Below are 21,405 nucleotides of genomic sequence, written 5' to 3' on the forward strand. Positions count from 1 at the left end.
AATACAAAATATTATGTTAAATAATTATTTTTACATAATAAATATCGTTAGTTAACTTATTGAAAGAATTTTAGCGCAAAAAAAATCAAAAATAAAAATTATAGAAAAATACATACTAGGATTAAACACTTTTGCAGATGGTATTTTAATCTACTTCAGAAATATACTAAAACAAAAATTAAAGAATCTGGAACTCATCAAGCTATGTTTGGCTTTGGTTTATTAACTATAATCTACACATGTATATGGATTTAATTTGTTATTAATCGTATAAAGAAACTGCCAGAACAAACAAGAACAAGAACTAGATATCGTTCATTCTGTTTTCCACAAATCGATAAATATCGAACTATCGAAACATCGAATAGTTTATTAAATATAATCTATACATGTATATGCATTTAATTTGTTATTAATCGTATAAAGAAACTGCCAGAACAAACAAGAACAAGAACTAGATATCGTTCATTCTGTTTCCCACAAATCGATAAATATCGAACTATCGAAATATCGAATAGTTTTTTAACAATAATCTACACATGTATATGGATTTAATTTGTTATTAATCGTATAAAGAAACTGCCAGAACAAACAAGAACAAGAACTAGATATCGTTCATTCCGTTTCCCACAAATCGATAAATATCGAACTATCGAAATATCGAATAGTTTCTTAACAATAATCTACACATGTATATGGATTTAATTTGTTATTAATCGTATAAAGAATCTGCCAGAACAAACAAGAACAAGAACTAGATATCGTTCATTCTGTTTCCCACAAATCGATAAATATCGAACCTTCTCCCTCGCAAAAATGATTCAAAAAGAGAGTTTTCCTTTTCACATGCATATACTATGTATGTGTGTGTGTGTGTGTGTGTGTGTGTGCATTAGGTGAATATATAAGATATCTCCTAGTCGAGCCTGTCCGAGCAGAGCTTCTTCTTCTTCGACTTGCACATTTGGTGGCCATAATTTAATTAGATATGAAACCTACCTCAAGGTATCGCATAAAGTTGTTGTTTCTTCATTTTTATTTTGTTATTCACTTTGCGCTGCGTCTGCTTCTGCTTCTGCTTCTGCGTCTGCTTCTGTTTCTGTTTGCTTTTGTTGTGTTTTAGTTGCGGTTTTTGCTTTCAGCTGCCGCACAAAGTTCATGGGTTCAATCAACTTGACAAACTAAAACTGAAATTGGAGTTGTCAACTAGAATGTGCGAGTGGTGTGAGGGGAGGGGGAGGGGGGATGGGTTGAGCGGAGCGCTAAGGAGCTTAAATTACACGTGTGTGTGTGTGTGTGTGTGTGCATACGCACGCACGCACGCACGCACGCACGCAGCGTTAATGCGCCGCAAGCACCTACATGTGTGCATGTGGGCAGACACACGCACAAGCATACATGCATATGTATGTATGTATGTGTGTATATGTGCATATTTAATTATAGCAGAAATTCGCCCGCACATGCATTTGCATATGCACATTTCACCTAATTGTTATTGTTTATTTTCGTTACAATCACAACAAGAAAACGCATTTTGTTTTGTAAACAAAACTCAGACATCGTCGATTTCACTCAAAACAAACAAGAGGCACAATACATGCACGCACACATGCTCACGCTCGCGCTCGCGTTTACTCTCCATAAAAATTGTACTCAAAACCTGGCCAGGCCGACCGGCCGGCCGGCAGGGCCCAAAAACAAAGGTAAATAAACAGAGAGCGCCAGCTTAACTGAGAGCGAAACACGTGAGCTATTTAGAAGCTTTTTGCGTTACGCTGTTTAATGAAATCTACATTGAGTCAGCCAAGGCACAATTCATATATGTATGTATGTGTGTGTGTGCATATGTATAGAACAAGCAGGCAAACACAATAATACACACCACGACTCACACTAAACGATTTCTGCTCAATGTCTAGCGCTCGTCGCCAAGCTCACCATCTCACCACGCTCGGAGAGAAACACACAGCAGCTGATAGTGCTGGCACAACATCGGGCACGCCGATTTCTGTAGTTTGAGTTATCTGCTTTAAATGCTGAACACTCTTATTTGTGACTCCGGCACGGATGAACGTGCGGCGCGTAGTTGGCTCTTCGTCTTTGTAGGTTTTGGCTGTTTCCCGCCCAACAAAAAAAAAAAAATAAAATAAAAAAACAAATCAAATTAATATGAAATAATTTGAAATTTCATAACTAGGCAAAGACGACAACAATTACAATTATAGTTACCAAAAATAAGCAGAAACCACAAAATTCCGGTCGGACTAATTTAACAAAAAAAAAATAAAAACAACAAAAAACAAATAGAGAGTACCAAAAATCAATTACAAGTGCAAAAAAATAAAAATAAAATATTTCTTTAACTCGGACACGCCACTAAAAATAAGCAGAAATACAAAATTCTAGACATTTCTCAAAATTCTTTCAATTCCTACGACTAACTCGACTGCAAGTCTGCGAGCAAAGCTTCTCTGCTCAGAAAAAGTGAATGTGAAGTTACGACAAAAAAAAAAACAAATAATAATAATAAATACCGCTACAAGTTGAGACAATTGTTAGCTCCAATTGCGAGTGGCTTCCTCGTGCGAGTGTGTGTATGTGCGTGTGTCTCAAGTACAACGGTGCAAGAGAATAGACGGAGCAGAGCAATAGATGCAGCTTCTTCGCTCTTACGATTCGCTGCTGCAAGCATCATAGAAGCAGCTTCAAAGGGAGCAGCAAGAATTACACTACGCGGCGGCTCAACGTAAAAGTTTTAGTGTGAATACTATTATTACTTATATATATATATTTTTTTTGTCTTGCTAGCAGTCAATTTACACTGCTAATACTTTTTTTCGGGTGTCTATATTTTTTTTTCTGCTGTTCTGTTACGACAATTTCAAGTGTGCAAAAAAAAAAAATAAAAAAGAAAGAAAGAAAGGAAAAATAAAAGGCGGAAGCAACAGTTACAAATCTGGATTAAATATTTAATTTCCTCTACGGAACATATACGCAGTTACGGTAAGTTTCGTGTAAGCGAAATCAGTAAAATAGAATTCAAGTGATGTATGTGTGTATGCATCTGCATGTGTATGTGTATGTGTGTATGTAGGTATGTGCATGCATATTGCAATTAGAAGCAATAGAAGAAAACTAGTAAGAAGCAAGTCGAGAGCACGACTGAGAAACACAGACAGACGCACAAACAGACACACTTAAAGCCCTTTCCGTGTGTTGTGTACGCACACACACACGCACACAGGCGACAAATATGCCGGCATTTCTTTAAGTTTGCAGTATCCTTCGTTTTCGCTTTCGCTTGCGTGCGTCTAAGAAAGAGGCAAAAGAGGCACAGACGTCGGGGCGACGCGTCAATATTTAGCAGTTTACCGTTTTGGTCAGTTCTGTGCAAGTGCCAAGTGCTGCTGCGCGAAGAGGGAACAGCGCAAAGACGAAAAGAGCCCCAGCGATAATCGTGTAACGGTTTTTTGCGCTCGTGCAAAGAATAGAGCAAGCACTCGCAAGAGGGGAAGAGAGATGGATGCGTTGCGATGCGACGAAGAGATCAGCTTTTATCAGTTAACTGTTATTGCGAGTGCGTTTGTGTGCGTGTGTGTGTGTGTGTGTGTATTTGAGACAAAACGACAAAATGCGAAAAAATGCGCGCGTGTTGCCAAGTCATTTAGATCGGAAATCAAATAAAATCAAACAATTTATTTATAATTAAAAGCTGCTCGCATTCGCACTGCTCTGATAACTTCTCTGAACTGCTGTCGACGTCAGCAGCAGCTGCGCCAGCGGCAAAGGGAGCAGCGACTGTTTGTTTGCGTAGTGAAAATGAAAATGAAAATCAAATACAAGACAACACTGGCAGCAATTTTTACAACGTTCTCGCTATGTCGCGTGTCCTGTTCTTTTTCTTTTTCTTCTTCTTCTTCTTCTTCTGTTCTTCGTGCTTTCAAGATGGCGTCTTCGCAAATCGTAAATCGCCTATGTATTTCGCAAGGATGAGCCTGCCGAAGAACGAATCGAAGAAGAAAGCGAATCGAACATGTTGCGTGTGTGTGTTTAGTTAGAAAGTACTAGAATTTTAATTACATAAAGTCGAAGCGTCTCTAAGGGAGATGTGTTTCTGGAACACTCGAACAGAGTTCAGATATGTTCACACTCTAGCACAGGGCACAGGGTATCCGCTAGTCTAGTAAATGTGAAAGATTGCAACGAGCTTGTCCAACACTAGTCTTATGTAGAACATTTGCCAACACTTATTTTCAATATTTCCGTTGTTTCTCTTCGCCTAACCACAGCTTGCAGCTGAAAAACTGTGCTACATCAGGACACCAAGACCATTTGCCAACCCGGACAAGATTATTAAATAAACCAGTCGAAAGATGACGACCGTTTGCAATGGGGGCATTATGACGGGCTGCGACTACGACTATGACGATTGCCCCACCCTTGACGACATCGAGTTGAATGATCTACTTGACTGCGGCATGCCCAACTTGAATGATCTGGCCGACAGGCTGCCCAGCATACAGAACGATGTGGAGCGGATCGCGGCCAATCGGACGCACTCGCTGAGCATCTCGCACCACGACGATTTCGGGGATCTGGACATTAAGCCCGAGATACGCAATGTGGACTGCATGTGGTCCGTGTTCGCCAGCAACATGGCCAATTGCATTGGCGCCAGCAGCAACAGCAGCATACTCAGCAACAAACACAGCAGCAGCAGCAGCAGCAACAACAACAGCAGCAGCAACAACAGCAGCAGCAACAGCAGCAGCAACAACAACAACAACAACAGCAATTCGGCTGCGTCCAGTTATAGCGAGAGCAGCGCTGTGCCGCCAGCCTTTGTTACGGGCAACACGCTGTTAATTAAACGCGAACCGGAGGAAGAGGAAGAGGAGGAGGAGGAGGAGCAGGAGCAGCAAACGAACCAGCGGAACAGCAGCAACAACAACAGCAGCAACAGTAGAAAGTTCAACAGCAACAGTTGCAGGTCAACTGTCAAAGCGACAACAGCAACAACAGCAGCAGCAACAACAGCAACAGCAACAATTGCGATACCAAGTCGAGTGCTCCACATTGAACCGTATATACCGCCGGGCACTTCGCTGCTGCGCAAGAGCAATACGCAGCACAAGCAGCAGCAACTGTTGCAACAACAGCAGCAGCAACGTCTTATCAATATGGCCACAGCCAACAACAGCAGCAACTGCTTTGTGCTGCCGGATGATGAGATGCTGCCGGAATTCCGTCACAATGTGGATCTGCGCGCCTGCGTCATGGGCAGCAACAATATTGCGCTGACGAGCAGCGCCGATGCCATCGATCATCTCAGCCGGGAGCTGCAGAATACGAGCAAGGAGCGCATCGATCTGCCTTATCGGCTCTCGACTGCGCCGCAGTTCAGCGATGTGCTTGAGGTGCTCAATCAGCAATCGGAGCAGTCGGCAGCAGCAAAGGCGGCAGCAGCAGCAGCAGCAGCAGCGTCAGCAGCAGCAGCAGCAACAGTTGTCACACTGTCGCCGCCGGCAACGAATGCGACCAGTTCCGATTGTGATTCAGACGATGGCGATTGCTCCATGCGTAATTCCAGCTGCGGCTCGGCTGCCTCGATCGATTGCAACTATATGCGGCACATAAGCGATCACAGTTATACGCGCTGCAACGAGATGGAGACTAATCTGGACACGCCCTCTGATTCTGGTGAGTAAAACCCTTGAAAGCTATAACACTTTGCTACTGGTATACAAGTGTGCACTGTTATACTGTGCAATACTCTGAATCTACTCTCAATTATGCAGATGCCCTTGCACAGTTATATGTGCATATTACTGTAGTTTGTACTCTAAGCACAGACAAAAGCTATTATTGGCTTTTTTCTATTTTTAGTCTCTGCGAGATATCGATACAACGGCACTCGTCCAATGCATTCACAATTGCATTGCTTGCGCTCTCTCCTCTCTCTCTCGCTCGCTCGCTCGCTCTTGTCTGTCTGTCGATCAACGGCATTAAGTAATGCGAACTCACCTCCACCCTTTATTCTCCTCCCTTGCGCGCACACTTTATAATCTCACCATCCTTTGCCTCGCCCAGACATTCAACTAGTGTTGGTCTGCGCTGCGCTGCTGCTGCGCTGCCGCTGCTTCTGCTGATGTGTGGGCGAACGATGACGCGCCTAAAAATCGATCGCCTACGTCAACAGCAAACGTAGTAAACTTTTGCTGCACGCATTACACACGCCCACATGCTGAGAGCAGCGGCAGCGGCAGAGGCAGCGCACTTTTGCCGGTTGTCGTTTTGATGTTTGTTTTTTGTCTTTTCGGTCTGGCAAAAAGCTTTCATTGATTTTCCTTTACCAGCAGCAAATGCTAACCCCGCCCCCCTCTTTGTATATTTCGTTGGCGCCTTCTAGCCTACGCATTACACAGCGCCACAGTTCTCTCAGTCCCTTAGGTCGTGGTACCCCCCTCCCCCCCTTTTCCACAGCGAGTGATGGCGCGTGGCTTTCATGGCTCATTATGTGCTTTCTCTATATGTATGTGTGTGTGTGTGTGTGTGTGTGTGTGTGTGTTGATGAGCTGTTCGGCCCGCTGGCCCATGGCGTCATCCTCTCGCACATTGTAGAAAAGCATCCCCAAGCGGCGTCTTGCGCAGTTTGTGTTACGCCCAAAAAGCCATTTCTCTTAAACGAGCGCGCTCGCACTCTCTCTCTCTCTCTCTCTCTCTCTCTCGCACTCTCTCTCACTCTTTTATTTTTTTCTGTGTGGCCAACAACCCATGTTTCAAGGATGTCTGCGCTCATGCCACGTGGCGTCATCGCCACCGACACACCCTGCGCCCGCCCGCTCACCCAGGCCGGTTTTTGGTTTTAGTTTATGGGTTCAATGTCTCTTTTCAAAAGCCCCCCCCCCCCCCCTACCCCCTCCCCCCTCCTCCCTTGCTGCTGCTACCCCTTCATTTGCTGTCAGAATCAAATATATAACAGTCGACAACATACTGAGCTGCCCTCGCAGTAAGAAATCTACATATTTTACTACTACTACTACTACAACTACTACTACTACTACTACTACAACTACTACTACTACTACCTTTTACTCGCACACAAATGCAACAACAATTTGGCGCGTAAAGCTTTTTCATTCACAAACTGCAGTCCGATGCACACATACTCACACACACACGCACACACACACACACGCACCTACCTACAGCCGCAGACATGAAAGCATGCATGCATGCATGGGCGCAAATCTGGTTCCTTAATTCTTATTGCTTCCCCTGCTTCCACACACCCCCTTAACCCCACACACACACACTTATTATTATTGTTACCTTTTTCGTGATATCTGTCATAATAATAAAATAAAACGCGAAAACAAAAGCAAAACAAAACATGCATACAAGCGCACTCAGATTGCCGTCAAACAGCAACTGACGCGTCGGCTTCGGCGTCTACGCCGGCAAAATTGCACAGGTAGGTCTTTCACTCTCGCTCGCACGCACGCTCTCTCACTCGCTCGCACGCACGCACGCTCTTTCTTGTGTTTAACATGACGCGACGCACTCACTGCCAGCGACAGATTCACAATTGCAGACGGCAGCGACGCCGACGTCGACGTCGCGTTCAGCGACTTTGGTCAATTTATATGAAATACTCTTGCAGCGTACATTAGTTATGTTGTGTGCCGTGCGAAATGAGATATCAACCAATTAATATTTAATAATGAATGATAAGAAAGATAGCGCAATGTACTTATGTAAATAAAGAAACGTTGAAGTGCGTGCCAAGTGCGGGCCACTATTAATACTAGTCGTAAAGGGTATACAGGGTGCGACATGTTCTCTTTGGGATATTCTTCGCTTTAGTTAGGCAGAGAGAGAGCGGGAGAGAGAGAGAAGGCCAAGGCTTGAGTCTTTTTGAGCAGGATTTCATTGCCGAAAATAATTGAAAAAAAGCTGCTTTCGATAACGGCACACACGATTACCGTAATTAGATAGAGATGCGCAATTGACTCTATGCGATAGTTGGTTTAAAATGTGCTTGAATGCCTTACGTTATTAATAAATACTGTTATGTAGTTATACAGTTATAATACTTACGTGTGTGCCTGTTACTAGGCGCATATTATTTCGCTGCCTCTGCCCAATTTCATGTGTGTAAATAGTTTTGTGTGCCTCCGTGTGTGTGTGTGTGTGTGTGTGTTTGTTCAATTATTAGCGAAAAACGCCCACACAATAAACATTTTTTTTTTTTTTTGGCTCTGATGCTGTTCGACTTCTCTATACACAGACACAGACATGAATGTGTACGCGTTATGTGTATGTGTGTGTGTGTGCGATTGCCAAAAAGTCGCGCGCGCGTGAGACGATAAAAAAAAAAACGCGCAACGTGCGAAAGTCGCTACGAATTGGTTGTTGTTGGTTTTGTTGCCGCCTTTTGCTGATAGCAGCCGTTGGGCAGCGTTGATAATTGAAAACGTAACATAAATATGTATGTATATATGCATGTGTGTGTGTGTGTGTGTGTGTGTGTGTGTGTGTGTGTGTGTGTGTGTGTGTGTGTGTGTGTGTGTGTGTGTGCATGAATAGTTTGTCGAAAGAAAAGCGTAGACTCAACTTGATACACGCACACACACACGCGCAGTGTTACGCACGACACTTGGCAACAAAAAAAAAATGAAAAAAATGAAAAAAAAAAAGAAGGCAAAATCAAACGCAATTTTAACAAATTTTTGCGTATTCCAATTTGTACGCACAGCAACAGCAACGGCAACAACAATAACTACAACAGCAGGTGCTGCGTGCTGTAGATTAAAAGCTTGTCGCTAAGCGCAAGTGTGCGCGTGACGCGCTTCATTAGCAATTGGACAGACAGAGATTGTAAATGTTAACGCGGGAGGATGCGCTGTAAAGAGAGCGAAGCTGAAGCAAAGAGCTAACTGTTACAGTTCACTTTTGAGCTTTTCGAGTGTTTATCGATCCTCAGTTGCCGCTAGATGTCGCTAGCTTTCCGAATATGCAATACATGCATACATGTGATGCACATGCATGTGATACATATATACATATTATTTACTAACATTATTGCCCCCCCTCTGTTTCTGCTGCTGGCCAGCAGCTGTGTTTAGCATTCGTTCGCGCCTTTGCCTCTTGCTGTTGTTGTAATTGTTGTTTTATTGGCATTTTCGCACCTTTTGCTATGCATACGAAAAAAAAAAACAAGAGAAACAGAACTAAACGAACTGATATTGTTGTTGTTGTTGTTGTTGTTGCTATGCGTGTGTTATTTCGAGTACCGAATCCAATTCGAAATAAAAAAGAATGCTAATGAACTGAACGAAGGTCGAATAATCATAAAATAGTGCGTAGAAACCAAAACGAAACAGGAACGGAACGCCAAAAGTTTATGAGAAAAAGCTTGCGTGTGTTGTTGTAGTTGTTGTTGTTGTTGTTGTTGTGTGTATTACCAATTAAATAAAACTAACCAGAAATAGTGCGACGATGCGTGCTGTGTGCAGACAACGTGTGAGAGGGGGCGCACGGTGGCAAAGAGTGTGTATATGTGTGTGTGTGTGTGTGTGTGTGTGTCTGTGTGTGTGTGTGTGTGTGTGTGTGCGTGTGTGTGGGAAAATGCTGTTCAACATTCCTTTTACCATATTTAGCTGTCTTTTTTTTTCATTTATTTTTATTTTACTTTCGCTGGGGGCCACAAATTTATGCGTCTGGCTGCGGCAACTTTTAGCGCCAAGTTACAACATTCGCCCAACCCCAACAAAAAAACAAAAAAAATACCACCCAGTAACAACAACGACAACGACAACGACAACACGAAAAGCTTTAACAATGGTCCAAAGGCTGTGACGACGACTAACATTTTTTTTCTTTCGTACTTCTGCTATGCTTGTGCTGCTTCTTGCTTGGCGCGCTGTTGCTAGGCGCGTCTTTTGCTTCCACAAACGCGCCCGCCGCCTGTTGTCTCTCTTTGTGTGTCCGTCTCTCACTCTCTTAGTTCGTGCGTCTCGCTCGCTCGCTCGCTCGCAGGCATTCATTATGCTGCTTATTCGCGCACGTTTAGCAATAAATTGTTATGCTCAAGGTCGACGACGACGGCGACGTCGACGTCAACGGCGTATTGTGCTGCTCTTTACACACGCACTCCCCATGCGCTGCTGCTTTTATTAATTTTTTTCATTTTATTTTACGTTTTTTTTCTTTTTTTTTTTTTTTGGCAATGACGACGTTGCCGACGCCAACGAGCCTCCCTTTTTGGTTGGACGCGGTCGCGTTCGGCAGTTGTTGTTGCCTTAACTGGAGACGCTGCGTCGTGCACATACACACATGCATATGTACAAATGTACAGATATGCGTATATACGTATAACAGAATGTTGCCAAACTTTAGCCTGGCACGCCAAATACATGTGTATATGAAATGTTGCCAGCGCTGCCCAAAATGTTGCCAGACGCAGTTCATTGTTGTCATTTTCATAATTTATAACGTATGTGTGTGTGTGTGTGTTAGACGCTGGCGCATTGCGGCACTGCCAGTGGGCGGTGCACGCCGACGCCACTCTTCCCCCCCACCACCCCTACTTTTAACGACTTTTTATGTTTATAGTTTTTGGGGGGTTTCTATTTTTTTTGCTGCTTTTAGATCTGGTGACATTTGTCATTTGAAACAGGGTGAGGCTCCAGGATGACTCATAACGGTGTGTGTGGGGCAGGCGAAGCATGAAATCGCAATTGTTGGTTGCGGCAACAAGTTGCAGTTGCAGACGTTGCAGTTTGAGATGCATTCTTGTTGCCGCCGAGCAAAGCAAAGCGCGCTCGTGGGAAGCAGAAGCAGCAGCAGCAGGCAGGCTGCGCCTGCGCAGCGACGGCGCAGCGACGGCGCAGCAAAGACGCTTGCTGTTTATTGCATGGCAAACCGCAAAACGCGAGCCATGATGCTAACACATGCTGACAGCATAGACACCCCCCCCCCCCCCCTCTACCTCGACCAGTCTTGCAATTGACTTTGGTTAGGCTTTATCCTGCAGTTTGGCAGGCATTGCGCGAGCGTGGGAACACAGTTTTGGCGGCACTGTACGCCCAATGAAATTGTGAGTTTTCTAAGAATCAGCAAGATTTCTACGGAACACGAATAATAAACCCATAAACTGATCATATACATATGTATATACACACGTAAATGCACATGTAAATTGTGAATTATTCCAATTCACAATGAAATCATTGTCAAAAGTGTCGTGAAATTCCAGTTGATTCCAATACAGGAATATGAATAAACCACAATAAAAAAAAAAGAAGAAAACAAACAAGTTTTTTTTGAAACTCGTGCTTCTTCTAGTTCTTCCTGTTTTGGTGTTGCCTTCTTTCTTTATTTTCTATGTGACCGAAGAGCGTAAGAAGAGGAAAGCGCAAGCGGAACAAGTAGGAGCGAGAGAGAGAGAGAGAGAGGGAGAGAGAGAAGCAATTGAATATAAGAAATGTTATTTAACAATTTACAAGCGTACAACAACATAAACGACCACACCCCCAACCCGATGCGAGGGCGTTGCCATATTGTCGTCAGCTTTGTGTTGTTGCTAGAAATTTATAGAATATTTGTATAAGTATTTTATGAATTTTTGCTGCACAGTGGGCAACAAAGTTTGTGCGAGCACAGACATGACGCCTGTGTACCACTGTATCTTCATTATTTTCAGCGTCTCGTCTCTTTTATAGGCTTGAAATTCCTCATGTGAGAATTACATCATATGCCATTTTTACTTTTATTTCGATTTCAATTTCATTTGCGCGCTTTGTATACAGTTGTGTTTACATTGCTCAATTTTAAAGCTTTTTGCGCCCGTGTATGTGTGTGTGTGTGTGCTTAAGTGGTGTGCAAACGAGACAGAGAGACTGCGTCAGCAGCAGCAGCGGAACAGCTTTTTCGTCTTCATTCTTTCTATCTGCTCTTTATCTCGTGTATTATCAAGAGCAGCGGTAGTTGTAGCCGAGGGCAGCAATGACGTCGATGCCGATGCCGATGCCGACGTCGCTGCCCGCCTGCTGCGCCTGAATTAACATTTGCGTCTGGCTGGCTGGCCGCTTGGTGAAATTGCATGCATACATACATACATATATATATATATATATATACATACGTACGCTGTGCTGCTCTTTCGCTCTCTCACTCTCTAGCTCTTTCGTCTCGAATTGCCGTAAATTATACAATGCACTTGTCATTTGCTGTCCCTTTTGTGCTCTCCTCTGGCGCAGTGCATCTTTCGTTTTTCAATTAAACTCAGTATGCAAATTTTGTAGGGCAAAAGTGTGCGTGTGTTTGTGTTTATCGTTGCTCTTTTGTTGCTCTTCGCTTGCCGCCCACAGGCAACCGGCAGCTGCATAAAAGTTGCGCAACTTATTAAATGCCGTGTGTGTGTGTGTGTGTGTGTGTGCATTTTATTTGCAATTGTAATTAACTACGCCAGCAACAGCAACAAGCTGTTTCCTCTATGCTTTGGCTGGCAATTGTGCTTTATTATTATTATTATTATTATTATTACTATTTTAGCTGGCTGTTGTCTTGATTTGATCTTGGCGCGCTTAGCAACAAAAGTTGCCAAGCTGTCGCTCAGCGCTGTAAACGAGTTTGTCTGGTTTTCGTTGGCGCAACTGCGACGCCAGCAGCGGCAGCGGCAGCGCTACTAAAGCTGCGACAGTGAGCTTATGCATTTGTTTAACTTCTGTTAGCTTTGCCTGCTGCCTAACTCTACACACCACTTCCCCGCTCCCGCTCTATGCATACCCCCTCGTCTGCTGTTCATTGTAATTGCAGTTCGCATAAATTATTTTTGAGAACATTTTCCGGACTTTGACAGTGTTTAAATAGTTGCATTCTCAGTTGATCGATTTGTGCAACGTTTGGAATGTTTATGAGGTGCCGTTTGTGGTGATTGTTGTTGTTGTTCTTCTTCTTCTTCTTGTTGTTGTTGTTGTTGACAACAATTTTTACTTGACGGCCGCCGCCTCCTCGTAAAAATGCAAATCATGCAATGTCGACGCTTGTGTGCGGTCTTTCGTTCTCTTGCACATCTTCGCTTTGAGCTTTTGCGGTGGTCTTTAAAACATAAAAGAGAGAGAGAGAGAGAGAGAAAAAAAAAAACAAACAAGTGCCAAAAGTGCACAGCAACATTTTGTGCTGTGTCAGCAACATGAAGAGGGACATTGTTGCTGCTGCGGCCACATTCCAATTGATGTTGCTGCGGCTCCAAGTAAAGCAACAACAAAATGGCCGTTGGGCAACATTCTTGCTGGGGTCTCGGGTAAGGTCTGCTGCTTGTCTAGCCAACAGCATGATGATGTTCATCATCATGTTCGGTGGTGGTTGGGTGACTTTTTGTTGTTGTTGTTGTTAAACTTTGCCGCAAAACGTGTATTGATAATGCATGCAATGCGCTTCGCCGCAATTGACTCATGCAACATGTTGCCAAAGGTGGTGGTTGGCCCACTGGGGCAACGCTTGGCTGCCGCTGCCACTCTTCAGTTGCCTCTCGCTCTTGCCTCTTCTCTTTCACCTGGCTTCGATTTCGATTTCGTTCACTGCGGTCGCAGTCGCAGTCGCAGTCGCGGTCGCGGTCGCTCGCTCTGCTGCACTGCACTTGGACTTGGACTTGGACTTGAAATGTCGAGCGCGGAACTTGAAGCTTTGCAGCTTGAACTTTGAAGCTCTCTTCCATTAGGTTTTATTTTATTATTTGGGCTTTTTGCTCGCGCGCATTCTTCGACTTCTTTTGTGGCCAGACAACTCGCCTCGCCGCTCTGCCCGCCGCTTCCTCTCTCCTCTCTCTCTCTCTCTCTCTCCCTCTCTCTCTGATCTTTGTCTTGTGCTCGCTTGCATAGTTGCCAAGGCGACTGTACACATACATGCGAACATGTGTTATCAGTATTTGTGCAAATATTCGTTTGGGACTGTTTGCGGGTGCGATGGAGGGGGGGGGGGGGGGGTAGGATTAGTAGCAGCTTGATAAGCTGTAGCAAAAGTTTCTTAATTTCGCATTTTCTTTTTATACGCTTTGTTAATTTCTTTTTTTTCGGCAGTTTTTGTAATTTGATTAAACGCATTCAAAATGGGGCCGGCCCTCAACATTTGATTGCAACAACTGCGGCGTCAGCGTCGACGTCGACGTCACTTGGTTCAATGGACGCGCGCGGCAACGGAAGAGCCAAATTAGCAACGGAAGCTGAAACCCCCCCCCCGCGGTGGTCGCGGGTGGCCACAGATCGCAGCAGAGGAAGTGTAGACTGCGCTCTCTCGCTCTCACTCTCTCTCTCTCTTTCTGTATGCGAAACAGCATATTTGCGTTATACCGTTATCGGCGGCCTTGCCTTCACGCCTTACTTGTGATAATTGTTGTTCTTGCTTTTGCAAAGTGCGTTGCGCAACCCACGCAAAAGCTGCTCAGACAACCAAACTCCACCAGCCCCTGCCCGCCCAACAGCCACCTCCACCTTTAGCTTTCTGCTGTGCGCGGCGTCTGACGTCAAAAGTCAGTATAAGGCGTGGGTGAGTGTGGGGGGGGGGGGTTCTCGCTTTTCATTGTCTGTGCGCAAATCTATTGCTTCCTGAATTCTGATACTGTTGCAAGTGGCGTCGGGCCACATGCCTCGCAACGTTGACACAGTAATCCGCTTTGCGTGGGCCACAACGCACGCCTCCTGCCCCTCCCACCGTGCATAGACACCAACCCACGCAATACACATACGCACCCACACACACACACACACGCACACACATGCACACACAATGACATCATCGTGTTGCTATGCTTTGGGTAGTCATTGAACTGTCGTTGACATTCGCTAGACGTTTGCGGGGCTTGTCTAGTACAATATTTTATTATATTTGATATAAGCTTGTTATTGGCAACTCGTTACTTTTCATTCGTTGCAAGACACTCACTCGTCCAGTTATTTGTTCTTTTTCAATGCCACTCGTTACTATTTTGATCTCGTTATGTGATCATTTAGGGATTCTCTTGCATTCAAATTGAAATTACTCGTCACTCGTCACTCGTTACTTTTCATTCGTTGCAAGACACTCACTCGTCCAGTTATTCGTTCTTTTTCAATTCCACTCGTTACTATTTTGATCTCGTTATGTGATAATTTCGGGTTTCTCCTGCTTTCACATTGAAATTACTCGTCACTCGTTACTCGTTACTTCTCATTCGTTGCAAGGCACTCGTCCAGCTACAAACTATCTATTCAATTTCACTCGCAACTATTTTTTCTCTCGTTATGTTCATTTTTAATGATTCTCTTTTGCATTCAAATTGAAATTACTCGTCACTCGCTACTCGTTACTAATTAGATCTCATTTCGTCTGACTCTCGTTCTCGCTACAGATGAGGAAATCGATGTTGTCTCGCTCAATGACAAGAAATTGCCCACAAATCCATCGGATCGTGATCGACGCGCTCTGCAAACGAATATCGCCTACAAAATCTCGAGTGATGCCCGAATCCTACAATCGAAACGATTCGATCTACCCTATACGCCGGCCAGCAGCAGTCCGGTCAAGTCCGTAGTCAATTCGCGCTACGCCTCGCCATCGAGCACGCCCTATCAGGGCGCTGGCGCTGTGCCGGCCAGCTACTCGCCCGAAAGCCTCTCCCAGAGCAGCAGCAGCAGCAGCAGCAGCAGTAGCAGCAGCAGTAGCATCATCAGCGACTGCACAACGCCGCCGGCAACGATGCTGGATGGCAAGGGGCGCAAGCCCTACTACATGTCCGACTGCACGTCGAGGATGTATTCGAACAAGCGCAGCAATATGATCAGCCTGGTCGCGGCGAAGAAGAGTCGCGTGAAGAAGGTGAACGCTGGCTACGCTCAGCGCCCGTCCAAGTTCCATGATTTGGATGACAAGAGCCCGCTCGACTCGATTGTCACAGGCGGCTCCGGCTCTGGCTCCGGCTCTGGCTCCGGCTCTGGCACTGGCATTGCGAATCCGAGTTCCAGTGCGAACAGATACAGCAACAATGGCAACAACAGCAGCAACATGCTGAAGCGCCAGCTCAGCATAGACGAGGCGGACACGATCGAGAAGCGCAATCTGCACAACGATATGGAACGTCAGCGGCGCATCGGGCTCAAGAATCTGTTCGAGGCGCTGAAGACGCAGATACCCAATATACGGGACAAGGAGCGTGCACCCAAGGTCAACATATTGCGCGAGGCGGCCAAGCTCTGCGAGCATCTCACCAGCGAGGAGCGCGACCTCAGCCTCAAGCGCCAGCTCCTGAAGGCGAAGCTCAAGCAGCAGCAGGAGCTGCTCGCCCGACTGCGTCTGAGCAAGAGTGCAGCTGAATGATGATAGCGGTAGCCGTAAGTGGTGGGTAAAGGGTAAACGGGGGGTGATCATCATTGTGGATATGGTTGGGGGAAAGCCGTCGAGGGGGGGAGGGCAAATAAATAAGGAGGGACATAAGGTTACAACGCGTTTGCAAGCGATCCCGGCCCACATGAATATATATACATATATATATTGAAAGAAAGAAGAAAAGGTAGAGGATAAGGATAAGGAAAAGGATAAGGAAAAGAGGAAAAGCAAAATAACCGATATGATGATGATGATGATGATGATGATGATGACCATATGAAAAAGTGTTGCACACAAAAGTTACACGATAATTCTTTTAAGTGTATTTTGACGTAGGCTCACAGAAGCATTTTTGAACTTCAATATCAGTTTTTAGTATTAGCCAGTAGAGCGTACGAACGATCGATCGAACCAAGTCTCGATGTTGATAATAACAATAACAATAACAATAATAATAACAATAATAATAATAATCATAACAATAATGCTAATGCTAATGATAATGATAATGATAATACAAATAATAACAACACTGATAACAACAACAATGATAATGATAATGATAATGATAAAGATAAAGATGACGATGCTGTTAGATGTAACAATTTTTTTTTTGTTTTTTTTTTTTTTTTAAATTTGCTGCTTAAAAAACACATCTATGCACCGGATGCTATAAACAAACGATCGTCGAATAGAATAGTTAAACAAAATAAGAAAAAAAAACAAATAATATATATATATAATATATATATATATATATAACCTACGCGTACATGTTACTAGACGTGCTTTTTTGAAAGCTTTCAGCTTTGGCTTTATATACTGCTCTATATAGCTCACACACACACACACACACACATATATATACATATGCTTACATATATATATGTGTATGTATATATAGAGATATGGATATGGATATGCATATATGTTTAGGTGTATCTGTAAGATAGTGATTTAAATTGGATTTCTTTAATGTGATATTTTTTGATTTGATTTTGAAGCAAGCAAAATGCAAGTTGGAAGCAAAAACTAAAACTATAAACGAAATGTTGATAATTAAGAATAGAATTAGGAGGGAAACGCCGGAAATGGTTTTGTTCAATCCATTTTTGCCCCAAGCAAATCCTCTTTTCTCTTTATCCTATTTTGTACATATGCTTAGGATCTTAGTTTCTATTTACTTAACCATGAATTGAATAACAACAAAAAAAAAAAAAAGAGAACAACAAGGACAAGACAAACAAACGGAGAAAACAAAAAAAGAAAAAAAAAACAACAAAAAAAAACTATAAAAAAAAAACGGAAACGGAAACGGAAAACAGACAAAGTTGCAACGAACGAGCCACTAAAAAGAAAACCAAAACAACACGAACATGTTATACAAAAGAGAAGAATATGCGCGAAATGGGAGTGCAGGCGGTCAGAGAGAGAAGGAGCGAAGGAGAGAGAGTGAGAGAGAGGGCGAGAGCTGGCAGCATGGTCGCCATTTTGTGCGAATGTCAGAGCGAGAGCGAGAGCGAGAGAGAAGGAAAGAAGAGCGAATATAAGAGTCAAAACACGCAGCGATAGCTTAAGAAGATAGCTAGCGAGAGCACGAGAAAGAAGAAGAGTAGAAAGAGAAGGAAGAGAAAGAAGAGAAGGAGTAGAATTGAGCGCGATTTTTGAAGCAGCGCCAAAATGAGAGCAAATGAAATGCAAACTCTATAAAAAAAAAAAACAAAAAACACAACAAAAAAAAAAAGAAGAAATACAATTTATACATATTAAGGTAAAATAGAGTTATATATATATATATATGCATAGTGTATACACATATATAGATCTTATATATATATATATATAGAACTTATATCTTTTATACAATTAGCTGCATAGTTCTTTCTGTTTTTTTTTTCACGATCAACAACGACATATATATATATATATATATGTATATATATATCCTTAGCTAGCAGAACGACGACGACGAGAACGTCTCAAATAACACGTTACAAATTCACCGATCTTTGTTAGATCCATAATGGCTATATATCGCTATAACTGTTATCGGCCGCAATATCGGTGCATTAGCTTTCCTAGACATACGCAAGATGCGCTTAAACAATTTTTTACTGCCTATATAGAAACACGATGCGGTTTAGTTTATATTTTTTTTTCTCTCCATAATTATTTTGGATATAAAGAATTATATACATAGATATATAGAAAACCCTTTTCAATTTTACATCATGAACATGTAAACAACTTTATACAAACTTAGAAATTATTAAAACACATTTGTTTTCTGTGCCCAAACACATACTTCAGATATGCTATATATATATATAGATATATATAGATGCTTAGGATATGTCTTTAACAAATTTCTAGCTATGCATATGAAATGCGCGAAAACGAGAACGAAAACAAGAGGAAGAAGACGAGAATGAAAGAGAAACCATACAAAAAAAAAAAACAAAGAAAAAAAATAGAAGCACAAGGAAAATAGGAGCAATAGGATTATATTGTTAGAAAAACTACTAAAGAAATAGAAAGAAACGAAGAAGAAAGGAAGGAAAGAGAGAGAGAGAGAGGAGAGGAATAACAAGAAAATGTAAAATTTTTGGCTGCCTAGTTTGCAAATGTTTTTTGAGCCGAAGCAAACTTTGTCAGCTGTTCAACTGTCGATTTTTTTTTTTTTTGCTAATAAGAGCTATATATATATATACATATATATATGTATATATATGCAGGATACAATTCAATAGAATACTTACACTAAATACTATTAAAAAAAAAAACAAAACAAAAATGAAGTCGAAAACTTAAAAAAAAAAAGAAAGAAGGAAAAAAACAACTTGATGCGAAAACTGTTATTTAGGTTTAATTTGCTTGGTTTTTGATAAACAACGACGACAACAACAACAACAACAAGAACAGCAGAAGAAACACATACTAACTAGAAACTAATAGGAAGCTAGTACAACTAACTAGAGTAACACACACACACACACACACATATATATATATATGATATGATATGATATGATGTATATGATCGATTCATAGCGACTTTTCAACGAAGTTAGTGCGTAAGTAGCTTTTTTTTTATGGGCACGTCTTTTTTTTTTTTGGTTTTTTTTTTTTTTGGCAAATAGCGCTCATGGAATATTGAAGAAATTGTTCTTCATATATAAATATATATACATATATCTAGATATATAATTTATTAGGCTGCATACACTATATTTATATGTATCGCATTTTTTGCTACTTGATGTCTTACCTGGTACATCTGGGTTCCTAACTAACCTATGCTTAATTTAAACATACAAGAATTGCTGGGACAATTTTTCTATTTTTCTAACAGGGCTTGCAAACGCGTCGTAAATATATAAATATAAATATATTATGGAACATGTTTAACAAAGATACACAACAAACAAATACTATTGTAATGAAAATGTATACTTAAGCAGCTGCGCATCAGTCGCAGCCCTCCCCCTCCCGCTAACCCGCCCGCTCCCCGACATATATATATATATATTATACAATTCTATATTGTATGCACATATATTCTTTTTTTTTTTTAATATTTTTTACATATACACACACACACACATATATATATATATATATATATATATATATATATATATATATATATATATATATATATATATATATATATATATATATATATATATATATATATATATATATATATATATATATATATATATATGATATATACTTATACACTTTATTTAACTCGATATTAAAATATTAAACAAAAAAAAAAAACAAAAAAAAATTGTTATATGTTAAATGCTATTCAGGTGTTTAAGCAATTTATGGAAAACAAATTCAATTTTTATATAAAAAAAAACACAAAAAAAAAACAAAAAAAAATTGTAAATCTATATTAAAAAAAAACATATTTTTTTTGTTGTTGTTAAAACCCACTGTAAATAGAAATCTCGTTAAAAACTAGTGACAAAAAAAGAAAAACAAAAAAAAAGGAGAAAAAAACCAAAATCAAAAAGAAAACGATACCCAATATTTTCAAACATTTACACTAGACTCAGAAACAGAAATAAAAGGAAAATAAAATAGACGAAGAAAAAATACCAGTAAATTCGGGACGAAAGCGCCGCAAAGAGCAATAGGCTTAAGCAACAGAATATTGTACAACAACACACACACACACATGCAAATTTAATTATACACACACATACACACACACACACTTAGTTTCCTATAGCATATACAAAAAACAAAAACAAAAAACAGAGTTTAAATACAATTTGAAAACCGTACAAATTTATCTGCAACAATAAAACAAAACAGACAAACAAAACAAAACACAAAAAAAAAAAATGGAAAAATGTTATTTAAAAAAAACAAAAAACAAAAAAAAAAACAGCAACAAAAAATGTAAACAAAAACAGTTACAAAAAGCAATTTCATTTATTTGTTAATCTTAAAACAAAGAAAGAAAACGTAAAACAATGTAAAACTGCATTTTATACAATAATTAAATTTAATTTAATCAAATATATATGTATATATAAATATATATATATATATATATATATATATTATTTTTTTTGAATCCAAGTGAAAACAAAAACAAAAAACAACAACAACAACTACAACCAAAACCTCTAAATCCTCGCATATAAAGAGAAATGAAAAAAACAAAAACAACAAACTTGCAACACGCGTCTGTTGCACTGTTGCATAAACACTTTTACGTTTATAGATTTTTTATTTTACACACACACACACACATATATATCTATATCTATATATATATTTAACGTATGTATGCATAGTTGTTGAAATAATTGATAAACCTAAACCTAAAACAAAACAAAAAAAAAAACACTAAAAAAAACAATGAAATCCCCCAAAAAAAAAGGAATAAAACGAGAAGAAGAAAAAATCACTAAAAAATGCTTAGGAAAACAGATTTTTTTTTTTTAAATTTTTTTGGAAACTGTTCAACTTTTTTTTTTTTTTTTTGAAACAAGTTATTTTTTATTTGCCCTT

The 21,405-nt window shown here is 41.0% G+C and overlaps 1 protein-coding gene across 1 annotated transcript; it reads left to right on the forward strand.

The window, feature by feature from the left end:
- Positions 1-2,037: 2,037 nt before the first annotated feature.
- Positions 2,038-19,937, forward strand: Myc. The gene is made up of 3 exons (XM_032439668.2): positions 2,038-3,006; positions 4,293-5,703; positions 15,395-19,937. The coding sequence occupies exons 2-3, from the start codon at positions 4,377-4,379 to the stop codon at positions 16,357-16,359; spliced, it is 2,292 nt and encodes a 763-aa protein (XP_032295559.1). The 5' UTR covers positions 2,038-3,006; positions 4,293-4,376; the 3' UTR covers positions 16,360-19,937.
- Positions 19,938-21,405: the final 1,468 nt, after the last annotated feature.

Source organism: Drosophila virilis, chromosome X, assembly GCF_030788295.1.
Source record: "Drosophila virilis strain 15010-1051.87 chromosome X, Dvir_AGI_RSII-ME, whole genome shotgun sequence".
NCBI classification, from domain to species: domain Eukaryota; kingdom Metazoa; phylum Arthropoda; class Insecta; order Diptera; family Drosophilidae; genus Drosophila; species Drosophila virilis.

Coding starts and splice junctions, on each gene's coding strand:
- Myc (XM_032439668.2), top strand. CDS start 4,377: ATGACGACCGTTTGCAATGGGGGCATTATGACGGGCTGCGACTACGAC. Junction 5,704..15,394: donor GGACACGCCCTCTGATTCTG/GTGAGTAAAACC, acceptor TTCTCGCTACAG/ATGAGGAAATCGATGTTGTC.